The 12,892-nt window shown below is 50.0% G+C and overlaps 1 protein-coding gene across 1 annotated transcript; it reads left to right on the top strand.

Moving 5' to 3' along the window:
* On the top strand, window positions 43–12,762 carry SMARCD1 (SWI/SNF related, matrix associated, actin dependent regulator of chromatin, subfamily d, member 1). Its single transcript, XM_018047808.1, has 13 exons — window positions 43–687; window positions 1,366–1,553; window positions 1,823–1,865; window positions 1,961–2,083; window positions 2,561–2,683; window positions 3,741–3,857; window positions 5,382–5,483; window positions 5,778–5,939; window positions 6,019–6,116; window positions 7,498–7,633; window positions 9,612–9,734; window positions 10,832–10,933; window positions 11,062–12,762. The coding sequence occupies exons 1-13, from the start codon at window positions 511–513 to the stop codon at window positions 11,113–11,115; spliced, it is 1,548 nt and encodes a 515-aa protein (XP_017903297.1). The 5' UTR covers window positions 43–510; the 3' UTR covers window positions 11,116–12,762.

Raw genomic sequence — 12,892 nt, 5'->3', positions numbered from 1 at the left:
TACTTTACTACTAACTTGGTTGACTTCACCAAGTCATTTACTGAGTTCACCTCGCCTGCTTGTAAAATGGAATAAACAGTGCGTTCTCTTCAGTGTGCTGGGCTTACAGCAGGAAGAGAAGGAAAGGAAAAACGCACTGCGTTTGGAAAGGTAAACGCACTGCGCCAAGATGAAGCATTTACTCCATCACCCTCGCGCAGGGATGGTGCAGTAGTCCCCCTTTCCAGGTCCTTGTCTCCCTCCGTCGGCCTGGTGGCGCCCTTTCGCACGGCCTCTCTGTCCCAGAGCTCTTCTCGATGGTTTTCCCTCCCGGATCGTGAAAGCTGGAGGGAGTGGTCACACGCCTTTTCCGCTAGTTGCTCCCCTCTAGCCCACAGTCTCGCTGCCCTGAGCCTCCCGTGCCGGCGGGCCGGCCGGGCGGACAGGAGGGCGCACGGGGGGCGCGCGGGGGGGGCGGGGGGAGTTCCGGTTCCGGTTCTTTGTGCAGCTGCAGCAGCGGCTCCGGGAAAGATGGCGGCCCGGGCGGGTTTCCAGTCTGTGGCTCCGAGCGGCGGCGCCGGCGCCTCAGGAGGGGCGGGTGCGGCGGCTGCCCTGGGCCCGGGCGGGACACCGGGGCCTCCGGTGCGAATGGGCCCGGCGCCGGGTCAAGGGCTATACCGCTCCCCGATGCCTGGAGCGGCCTATCCGGTGAGTGGGGCAGGAGGAGGGGCGCGGGCCGGGGGCGGGGCCGAGCGGGGGCCTGGGAGTGACAGGGGTGGGGGGAGGAGGAGGAGGGACGCGCCTGGGAGGGATTCGGGCGCCGAGTTGGGGTCGGGGGAGACGCGGTGGGGAAGGGAAGGGAGGCTGTTAGCATCCCCACCTGCTCCTAGAGGCATTGTTTTCTTGGGGAGTCAGGATGTAAAACCAGGGTGGACGAAGTGAGGCCAGACGTGGGCCTGTGAGACCTTGAGTGCAAATGGACTAGGCAGGTCCAGTGCCCAGGAACACAGAAGGTGTAGCTGGCAAATTGAGGTCAGCTTCTGAGGAGATAGTGCCTGACAGTACTCTCTGAGTAAATATGGGACTAGAAGAGATGTCCAGTGTGCCAGATACAAAATAGACCGGGGGCGGGGGGCCGATTTGAGTATAGTCTGGCTGTCTTTGCTTTGGGGCTATATTCTCCTGTGGAGTCAGGGCTGGAGCAGTGGAAGTTCCAATTACTTGGATATCAGAGAGGTAGAGGGCTCTCCTCCCACCCCGCCATTGTGCTCCACCCCACGTCCCTGCCTTGTTTCATTCAAAGAACTCAGGCCTCCCCCACTTTCCCTTTCTCGGTGGGATTTGCAGGGGAAGCCATGACATCTCTAGGTCCTCTCCCCTCTGTAGAGACCAGGTATGCTACCAGGCAGCCGGATGACACCTCAGGGACCTTCCATGGGACCCCCTGGCTATGGGGGGAACCCTTCAGTCCGACCTGGCCTGGCCCAGTCAGGGATGGACCAGTCCCGCAAGAGACCTGCGCCTCAGCAGATCCAGCAGGTCCAGCAGCAGGCGGTCCAAAATCGGAACCACAAGTAAGATGATCCCAGGGTGGAGGGAGGGAGGGAGGAGGCCTGAGAGGACGCAGGTGCTGGGGTGCCTGAGCAGAGAAGCGCAGTGCCGTGTCAGCAGGCGGTACTCATTCTTGAAATAATTGCTTCGTGTTTGTTAGGGGCGGGGGTGTCTTTGATTTGAGACAAGCTTTGCAGTTTCTTCACTTTACTATAAATGGAGGTGCTGACAGCCTGTCTTCATGTTCTGGCTAGTTCCATCCCAACCTGATAACAGTATTTATTCCAAACAGTGCAAAAAAAAAGAAGATGGCTGACAAAATTCTACCTCAAAGGGTGAGTCCAGGGTATAGACCTTCTTGAGGTTGTGGTGAGTTGGAGAGTAGAGGTGGTCAGCCTTAGATCCCAATGATATCTTTCTGTTCCCTAAGATTCGTGAACTGGTACCAGAATCCCAGGCCTATATGGATCTCTTGGCTTTTGAAAGGAAACTGGACCAGACTATCATGAGGAAACGGCTAGATATCCAGGAGGCCTTGAAACGTCCCATCAAGGTAACACAGGAGAGTACTAGGCAGAGAGCCAAAGGAGAGGACTCGGGAACCTTCAGCAGGCTTAGGATGAGAAATCAAAGGCATAGCACAGCTTTCCTTGGCATTTAAATTACATCTCTTCTGCCTACAAACTGAGAATTACATTAGAAGCGTAAGAACAGAACAGCAAAGGGGAAGGGGCTTTTGATAGTTCTTGCACCAGAAATATACCCTGTTGGTGTTTTTGCCGTAACTGCTCTGCCTCCTTGGGAACCTGGCATCTTGCATGACTGTCTACCTGGCATCCCAGTGAATGCATCTGCACTGAGGCCCGTGGCCTGTGCTCCTCTTCTCATTGGAATCTCCATCCAGCCACCCCAGGGACTGGGTAGACAGTAAGCCAGTCTGTTAGGAGTCATTGTCGGGTTTGGGGGGACCCTTGTCTTCAACATCAAACCACTGAGGCCCCACTGTCAATCCTGTTTCTGCCTTCCTCAGCAAAAACGGAAGCTGCGAATTTTCATTTCTAACACTTTCAATCCGGCTAAGTCAGATGCTGAGGATGGGGAAGGGACGGTGGCTTCCTGGGAACTTCGGGTAGAAGGACGGCTCCTGGAGGATGTGAGTTCAAGGTCCACGGTGGTCGGTGTCTAGGGTGGGAGCTTCTGGGAACAAGCAGTATTGTCTGGTTGGCAGGAAGCCTGACTGGTGCTTACAGCTCCTGTTGGGAACAGCAGGGAGAGGGTCACTGTGTTCTCTGCACTAACAGACAATGGTTCTTTGTGTCTGGCTCCCACAGCTTGGCCCTCTCTGTGGTATCACATCGAGAACCTTATTGTGCTGGGATTTGATTTGTTGTTTACCTCTCTCCTGATGCTGCTAGCCATTGGATTTGGCAGTATCTGCAGATTTTTCAGTTATTTTTTTCCTTGTAAACCAAGTGAATTTGCACTTAACATTTGGGCCATGCTCTCTTCCCTGAGTCCTTGAGGTCCTTGATTTCTGCTGTGGCCTCTCCGTCTTCCCAGCTCCTATTGGAAACAGCTCGCAGTTTATGTGGGATTGATTTCTGTGCCTGGCTCTTTGTTGTTTCATGGGGAACATCAGCTGCCAGGTGATAGCTTCCAACTTCCCACCCCAGAAGCTCCTTGGAGACGCTCACCTGCCATTCCCTTATACTCTCTGGCTCTCTATTTTTAGCTGTTCACAGGCAAGCCAGTGTGAACGCATTTTTCAGAAGAACCAGGGGTCAATGTCGGAGCCTCCGTTTTCTCTATATAGGTCCAGTCCATCTGCCAGTGGTGCCATGTCATCCAGATAAAGCTGTTTTTGTTCTGGCTGCTTATTACCTGTGATTCACTTCTCCTCTAGAGTCAGAATTTTCTCTGTTCAGACTCGCTTTTTTCTGTGTAAAGGTTTGGCTTAACTTGCATCATTTCCCTTGGGAAAAAGAGGTGGGCAAGCCAATGACCCTATACACGTTATAGGCTGCTTCTTCGGGGTCCTGTTGCTACCACAACTTGTTTAATAGACACCTACCTTGCCATTTCCTAAGATACACTCAGAAGACATTTTTGTTTTTTTCCCATTGCTTTTGTGGGTTCCTTGTTTATGGGACTTTGTTTTGGGGAATTTCTTCTGGCTTTTTCTAACATGACGTCTCATCTCTCTTTTCCAGTCAGCCTTGTCCAAATATGATGCCACCAAACAAAAGAGGAAGTTTTCTTCTTTTTTTAAATCCTTGGTGATCGAACTGGACAAAGACCTGTATGGACCAGACAACCATCTGGTAGAAGTGAGTAGTTCTGTCCTCTAGACCTTGGCTTTATTAGTAGTGGATGATGGCCTTGGGAGCTAAACTTCAATGTCTAGGGAGAGGGGCGTGGGTACCTCCAATGCAGTTTGCACATTGGCCTCCAGGTGGCACTAGCTGTTTGGTTTTGGTACTATTTGGACCCAAGAGTTCTTATAGTCTGACTTGTCCCACCTTTTAAATTTAATTAACTTGATTGCTGCCCCCACTCTCAAGAGAAAGTCTAATAGAGGCTTTTTATACATGCCAGGAATGGTGAGATGTAGCTCTCCACACGCCATTCATCTTTTTTCCTGGTAACAAGTGCTGTGTTTAAGGGGGTTCATTAATAGGCTTTAGTCCTTACCAAGGCTACTTCTTCTCTTTTCGGAGAAGGCAATGGCACCTCACTCCAGTACTCTTGCCTGGAAAATCCCATAGACGGAGGAGCCTGGTGGGCTGCAGTCCATGGGGTTGCTAAGAGTCAGACACAACTGAGTGGCTTCACTTTCACTTTTCACTTTCATGCATTGGAGAAGGAAATGGCAACCCACTCCAGTGTTCTTGCGTGGAGAATCCCAGGGACAGGGGAGCCTGGTGGGCTGCCATCTATGGGGCGCACAGAGTCGGACACGACTGAAGCGACTTAGCAGCAGCAGCAGCAGCGAGGCTACTTTTACAGATCTGCTGCTTGCTTTTGGTTCCTGCTTTGTTTAGATTCACATTCCAAATCATCAGAAATTCTTTATTATAATGCCTGATTACATAGTGTTCTAAAGACCTTGTTAGCAGCAGTGTTCTTTGCGATACAGTCAAAACAAGAATGAGATAGTCGAGCACTCCAAGTGAACTTAACCTGCTCCTCTCTTTGCCAGTGTAGCCACAGCCCCTTAACCTCAACCACTAAGAAACATGGGAAGGTCTTTACCATCTAATAAGGGAAGTAAGTCATAGAATCAATAGAAATTTGTAAATATATTTAACTTTATAGCAGTAGAGCATAGTGCCTGAGAATGTGGACTGTGGACTCCAACACACCAGAGCTCAGATAACAGCTCCACCACTTACTGGCTGTTGACCTTGGGCAGCTTGCTTCATTCTTGTAAGCGTTAGTTTCCTCATCTGTAAAATAGGTTTAATCGTGCCTTTCTCATATGGATGTTGTGGGGATTCAATGTGATAATCCAAGTACATGTCCTAGAATACTTTGGCACATAGTAAGTACTCAGTAGATGATAGCTACGTTATTTTACTGTACACGTGTATATTATCCATTTTGTGGATAAAATTATCACTGAAAATACAGGCTAAGTTAAATGTGACCCTGAGCAATCAGAATTAAAATGTCTGTCTCCTTATAGACAGGAATCCCAAAGTCATATGCGGTTTTTTAAAATGTCTCATGCTGTTGCTCTTCTCCAGTAGCCTCATTAATCAAAGTTGAAAATTCAGTCATTACAGAAGCTCTTCCCTCCCACCCCAGCTCTTCCTCTGGGAGAGCACCCCCTGACATCTTCCTCTCTGTAGTGGCACAGGACCGCCACTACCCAGGAGACGGACGGCTTCCAGGTGAAGCGGCCAGGAGACGTGAATGTGCGGTGCACTGTCCTGCTGATGCTGGACTACCAGGTATCTGCTGCCCTGAGGAGGCCCAGCTTTCAGCCCCATCCCATCAGCAGTCTGACATTTAAAGGCAGTTTAAGTCCAGTTGCAGGGAATTTGCCATCAGACTGTTAGCTCCCTGCATATCTTTAAGGGCTAGGGTCTTAGTCATTTCTGAGTTCCTCTTCGTGTTTTTCTGCTCCAGAGAAAGCACAACATGCATGCTGTTGAATGGCGTGAATGTGTGGCCACACCAAGTGCCCCATAATAGCACATAGACTCAGCTCACTAGCTTCACCTCTGCACCCTCGTTCTCTCCAGCCTCCTCAGTTTAAATTAGACCCTCGTCTGGCTCGGCTCCTGGGCATCCACACCCAGACCCGTCCGGTGATCATTCAAGCACTGTGGCAATATATTAAGACACACAAGCTCCAGGACCCACATGAGCGGGAGTTTGTCATTTGTGACAAGTACCTCCAGCAGGTGAGAAAAGTTTCCACTCTTTTCTCAAGTCCACTGCAGCACCAGTTGTACTCTTAGCTGCTTCTCCTCTTTCCCACAGATCTTTGAGTCTCAACGTATGAAGTTTTCAGAGATTCCCCAACGGCTCCATGCCTTGCTTATGCCACCTGAGCCCATTATCATTAATCATGTCATCAGGTAAGCATGTGTACGCAAGGCAGTGTGTGCTGGAGCTGGCTTGTACCACCTGCACAAGTCAGTTCTCAGAATTTTTAGGAAATTTATAAGCAGGTTGTTAAACATAGTCATTATTTAGGATTATATAAACTTGCGATTAAATACATTATATAAAAAATAAGTGTAAATGTACTCAGTCATCATATCTGAGTTATTATATTGGTTTACTGGTGTTTGGGCTTCCCTGGTGGTTCAGATGGTAGAGAATCTGCCTGCAATGCAGGAGACCCAGGTTCAATCCCTGAGTCAGGAAAATACCTGGAGAAGAGAATGGCAACCCACTCCAGTATTCTTGCCTGGAGAATTCCATGGACAGAGGAGCCGGGCCGGTTACAGTCCGTGGAATCTCAAAGAGTCAGACACGACTGAGCAACTGACATACACATACTGGTGTGTGTTTTTGAAGTTACTTCTGTCTCTCGTGTCTGTGTGGTGGAAATACTATCGAATGATGTGTTACTGCACATCCCTTCCCAATTCCTCGATGAGTGATATAATGTCGACATCTTGAAATCAACCATGTTGAGAATATTTAAAACACAGAAATTAGCAAATGCTCCAAGTCAGGGCTTTTTCTTACCGTTGTTTTTCTCTTTTGGAGAATCAGTTATTAGAATTTATCAGCGCATCACTGATGAACTCCTGTCTTTTCTCTGGGTGGTAGGACATCCCAGTCTGAGACTCCAACTCCCGTTACCGCTGTCTGCTTTTCTGTTCAGAAGATGGATGAACAAGGCGTGTCTAGGCAGATAGTGAAAGAAGGCACTTTCTCCTCAGAGCACCATGTCTTCTGGCTCTACGTAGTCTTTGCCTTCTTTCCCTTAGTCCGTATTAACTCCAGTAAAGCTGTCCTTTCACTAGACCCTGAAACCATCATCACTCAGCTGATAGTAATTCCTACAACCCATACGCTGGGTCAGTAGAAGCTAGTTTGTCCTATATTCGTGTGGTTAAATTTAGGCCACGTTTTATTTTGTGTGGTGTGTGTTTACTTGAATGTATTTTCAGAGTCAGTTTAATAAGTAAAGATACGGTAGCAGTGGTCTCTTTGTGGGGAAGGAGAAACTTACTTTTCATTGGCTATCTTTTGTACCATTTGACTTTTTACCATTTCTACTGAGGCTTATATGCAGTATATTGCACCCAGTTAAAATCTGATGATTTTTGGCTGATGTGCACATCCTATAGCTACCACCGCAGGGAGAGCACAGAGCACTTCTGTCACACCAGCAAGGTCTCTGGTCCCCTTTTGCAGTCAACTCCTTGCCCTTCAGTCTAAGGCTTGTGTAATTAGGTCTTAGGGAACAAGCCCTTTACCAGGCCCCCTTGGTTTCCTCCTCAGTGTTGACCCGAATGATCAGAAAAAGACAGCTTGTTATGACATTGATGTGGAAGTGGATGATACCTTGAAGACCCAGATGAATTCTTTTCTGCTGTCTACTGCCAGCCAGCAGGAGATTGCTACCCTAGACAACAAGGTAGGGACCATGGCCTGGATAGTTGGGTGTCACCAGCCCTCTATCACAGCTTCTTGGCTTCTTTGATTTTTGATATTTGTTCAAAATATATTGATACCCAGTATATGCTGGGCACTCTGTTTGGTGCTGGTTGGAGCCAGACACACATAAGTTCTGATTCTTAACTATATCTCTTAATAGCTTTGAGCCTCAGTTTCTGATCTGTGAAACCATAATGCCTATTTTTCTAAAGTTGTTATGAGGATTAAATGAGACAATGTATGTAAAGACATGACCTTGTATCTGGCACATAAAAACAAATGGCGGCTGCTGCTTCTGTTGTTATTACCATGAACATTATTAGACATAGTCCATGCAAGTAAAGCCAGAAAGGCTCTGGGAACACAAAGGAAAACAGAAGGGGTTTCTTGGAAGAGGTGATGCCCCAACCTAATCTTGAAGGACATGGGAGTCAACTTTGGAGTTGGACTATAAAGAAAACTAAGCACCAGAGAATTGATGCTTTTGAACTGTGGTGCTGGAGAAGACTCTTGAGAGTCCCTTGGACTGCAAGATCAAACCAGTCAATCCTAAAGGAAATCAGTCCTGAATATTCATTGGAAGGACTGATGTAAAGCTGAAACTCCCAATACTTTGGCCACCTGATGCGAAGAACTGACTCCTTGGAAAAGACCCTGATGCTGGGAAAGATTGAAGGCAGGAGAAGGGGACGACAGAGGATGAGATGGCTGGATGGCATCACCGAGTCAATGGACATGAGTTTGAGCAAGCTCTAGGAGTTGGTGATGGACAGGGAGGCCTGGCGTGCTGCAGTCCATGGGGTCGCAAAGAGTCGGACACAACTGAGTGACTGAACTGAACTGATGGGAGTCAAGAAAAGGGGAGAAAGGATGATGGTACTTGAGGGTGTGGGGGGCAGAGGACATTCCAGGAAGAGGGAGCAGGGTATATGCAGGCTCAGAGATGAGCAGAGAACCTGGCATGTTGAAGAAACACAAGCTCTTCACTGTGTTAGATAAAGCTCGGGGTGCCAGGGAGAAGAAATGAGAGGGAAGCAGGAACCTAGTCCTGAAACCACTTTGAGGCAGGGTAAACTGGTTTATACTTTGTCCTGAAAATGGGAGGGCCTGGTGCTGTTTTATTTAGAATGCTCACTGGCAGGATGGTGGGAGGTGAACTGTAAGGGGGTCAGATCTGGGGGACGAAGCCTAGGTGGGGGATGGTGCAGTAATGCGCATGATGTATGCTACGGGTTGGGCCTAACCTTACGGCGCTGATCGTGAGGACGGACAGACGGACGTGAGTAGCTAGGTTTGGGAGGTGTTGAGGTGGAACTGTAGGGATCTGGACACTGGATGGAGAGGTGGGGTGAGGTGTGAGGGAGAAGAGGTGTTACGAAGACCTCCAGGTTTTCAGCTGGAGTGTGCAGTTGTAGTCATTCAGATTGGGAGCAGGAGAAGCAAGCCTTGGGAAAAGGTAGTGATTTTGTTTTGGGGAGTTTAAGGTGTCTTGAGGTGTCAAGCAGATGCATCAGTAGGAGTGTAGAAAATGAACTGTGATCTGCAGCCTGGGGACTTGTCACCGTCAGTAGTGCTGGAAGACATACAAGTAGATGAAATTACCAGGAAGAGCGTGGCGCATCAGCGAACAAAACCCACGGACCACAGCTACAGAGACAGCTCTGTGTACCACTTCTTTTCTACCTGAGAGTTTCCAGACCTGTTTGTGCTGTGGATTAAAAATTTCCCATGTAGTGTCATCCACAGTGGACATGGTGCAGACTGTAAGGAAAACTTCACACACGGGCGGTGGACAGAGACAGCGCCAAGCGCCAGAGCAGGTGGGGCCCTGGGCAGCAGTGCCATTTGGGGGCTGCATTCTGTTCCTTGGTTGGGAGTGGCGCAAGGAGAAGTCATACACTGCCTGCCACTTAACTTTGCTTTTCCCCAACGTGGAAATGTTACGAACTTCCTTTCAGATCCATGAGACAATAGAGACTATCAATCAGCTGAAGACCCAGCGGGAGTTCATGCTGAGCTTTGCCAGAGACCCTCAGGGTTTCATCAACGACTGGCTTCAGTCCCAGTGCCGGGACCTCAAGGTAGAGAACCGGGGACAGGTGCAGAGAGACTTGGGCCCGAGAGGCATGCGTCTGCTCTGTGTCTGTAGCGTGTGGTGGAGAGCCGGGGAGAGGCGAGGGGCCAGACTTTCTTCAGCGAGTTCTAGTAGGGAAATGGAAATGAAACCGTCAAGTGTTTATCTCGTATTTACCGTGTGCTGTCACTGTGCTCACGTTGTAGGGGATACAGAGTGCAAAACTCGGCCCCTGCTTTCAAAGTAGCATCCATTCTGTTTGAGAAACCAGGCTGATGGGATTTTAAAAGTAGTAAATCATGTGAGACATTATCAGAATTTCACCGGTACCAATAAGATGAAACAAAGAAGAAGGGAGATTGGTGAGACTAGGATAGCTTGGAAAGGCTTTCTGGAGAATTTGGGATTTGAGAGAGGGGTGCTCTCTGAGAGGAGCTCGCAGAGAGAGGAGCACCGCAAGCTCAGGCAGGAAGGCAGGAGTGAGCACAATATGTGAGACGCGCCCTCAGTTCTCGCCTGTCCCGTGCTGACTGCAGCCAGCCTGGCCAGAGGAGCAGGGCGTGGGGGTGCCAGGAAGGATCCCTGAACAAGGCAGGGGCTTGTCCACAGCATGAGTGGCTTGGGGTGCTGTTTTAGTGGTTTAGTAAAGTACCACAGCGCCTGTGGCTTAAACAAGGGAAATGGATGGTCTCACAGTTCTGGAGGCTAGAGCCTGAAGTCACAGTGTCAGCAGGGTTTGGCCCCTTCCAAAGGTGGGGAGGGAGAGTGTTCCGGGCCTCTCTCCTGGCTTTTAGTCGCTCAGGTGCTTCTTGGTTTGCAGATGGTGTTCTCCATGTGTGTGCCTGATGTCTTTCCTCTGTACGTGTCTGTCTCTGTGTCTGAGTTTCCCCTCTTTATAAAGATATCCATCATTGGATTAGGCCCACCCTAACGACCTTATCCTAACTTGATCATCTGCAGAGACCCTATTTCCAAAGAAGGTCACATTCACAGGTACCGGGGGCTTAGGATTTCAGTATCTTTTAGGGAACACTGTTCAGTCCATAACAGATGACAAGGAAGGAAACAAGCCTGTTCTCTCTCCCGCTTCCCGTTCTATCTCAGGTCATGACTGATGTGGTGGGTAACTCAGAGGAGGAACGCCGAGCAGAGTTCTACTTCCAGCCTTGGGCCCAGGAAGCTGTGTGTCGATATTTCTACTCCAAGGTAGGCACCTAGGGTGCAGAGGAGAAACTGACAAAAGGCAAGGGGTCTGCACCTGGTGGGGCTCAGTGGCGTCAAGAGCAACTTGTGGTCTGTCTCATCCTCCACTCCCTCCACTATTTTCTCCTTAGGTGCAGCAGAGACGACAAGAATTAGAGCAAGCCCTGGGGATCCGAAATACATAGGGCTTCTCCCACAGCCCTGATTGGCTGCACCGATTTCTTTATTGGGCCCTGTGCTGCCTGCCTCATGGCACCTGCCTTGGTCTTGCTTGGGGCTTTCCAGGGGATGCTGTCGGTTCTAAGACAACACCAGAATGAAGAGGGTCTCACGTGACACCGGCTCTCCTCTTCTCCCACCCCATCCCTTCCTATCCCCAGCTTCCCTTTGCCCCACAAAGTTCCCATGTGCCTCGCCCCTCCCCTGGTCTGCATAGGACCTCTAGATAGTATTAGAGAGAGAACCTGTAGTGGTAATCAGTGCATTGAATGGATTGGGCCTAAGGCCAAGTGGTCTTCAAGGGGACCAGCTACACTGATCCTGCCCTTCAGAGACCCAGGAGTTGGGAGCTATAGCCCCTTCTCCATGACTCAGGCCTGAGGGCACTCTATAAGCTAGTTGATCTTGGCTCTCCTGATAACAGAATCCAGTTTCCTTCCTTCCCTCCACAGGTATGGAGCAAACTCTCCCTTCCCTTGTTGCCCTCTAGCACTAAAGGAACCCTGGCTCTTGGGCTCCACTGTGCCCCAGGTCAGTCCACAGCCCTCCAGATGGGCCTGCTGTCTCAGTGCTCCTCCCCTCCCTTACAGGGGGTCCACATCAGTATTAGAGTTTGTTCTCGTAGTATTGCTCCCGCCCAGCACACTCCCTGTAGCTGCTGTTGAGGATTCCCTCCTGTCTGTCCTAACAGGGCATTCGGGTGGGGGAATCTTGCCTTTCCCTGTCAGAGCCCCGGGGACCTCACCTAGGGTGCTGTCATTGCCAGCAGAGGCTGTTCCTTTCTGCTGTAGCGTGGAGGTGTGATTCATTCATTCACTCCGCCCTGCCTCCCCCATCCCTTCATGGAGAAACAGGCCTGCAATCAAACGGGTAAAAGCCCTGGGCCATCCCTGTCTTCCTGCCCCTTGTCTGCCCAGTTGACACCCACTGGTGACTGCTAGGGCACTGAGGAGTGAAAGCGCCCAGGGCTGGAGAGAGCTCTGGCTCGGGTTTGTGACTCTTCCCTCTCCCTGCCTCACAGGATTGTGACCCCCAGCCCCCGCCCTCAAAGCTTCAGACCCCTCAGGTAGCAGCAGGACCTTGTTGTGTGATCTTGGCCCCTTGGAACTGAGATGGTTTTGCATCTTTCCAGGAGAGCCTCAAATTCTTCCAGGTTGTATCACCCCCCCGAGTTAGCATATCCCAGGCTCGCAGACTCAACACAGCAGGGTGGGAGACAGCTGGGCACAGAGGGGGAATTCCGTTCGGCATGGGCTGTAAACCTGCAGAACTGACAAAGCCCCTGCTTCCCCACCCCCTCCTCAGGCTCCTGCGAGCACATCCCCCAGCCCTGTATCCCTGCCTGTTCCACGCTGGGGACAGCAGGACTCTCTCCCCATCTTCTTCCAGTCATTAATCCTCCCCTCCCCGAAAGGTTCTCCCCACAGTGACACTGGACAGCCTCTGTCCCTGGGGCTGGAACCATGAGAAGGAAGCTCAGCACTCCTACAGTGTCCCTGTTGAAGATAACTGTTTTTATTAACTGAATTATTATGTTTTTTTCATGGACCAAAATTTTTTTTGTACTGCCCCCTTATCAGTGTCACCCAGTTTTAATAAAAGAATCTTCTGAAGAACGGGTCCCCGTCCGTACTGACGGAGAGCTCTTCCCTGAGTGTTCTCCAGTGCCATTAGCCATGCTCATGGTGTTTGTTCATTTGACAAGTGTTTATTGAGCACCTGCTGTGTGCCATCTGTGGTTCC

The sequence above is a fragment of the Capra hircus genome, chromosome 5, assembly GCF_001704415.2.
Source record: "Capra hircus breed San Clemente chromosome 5, ASM170441v1, whole genome shotgun sequence".
Classification (NCBI taxonomy): Eukaryota; Metazoa; Chordata; class Mammalia; order Artiodactyla; family Bovidae; genus Capra; species Capra hircus.
The sequence above is the reverse complement of the archived record's forward strand: the minus strand, read 5'-3'. Positions and strand labels throughout refer to the sequence as shown.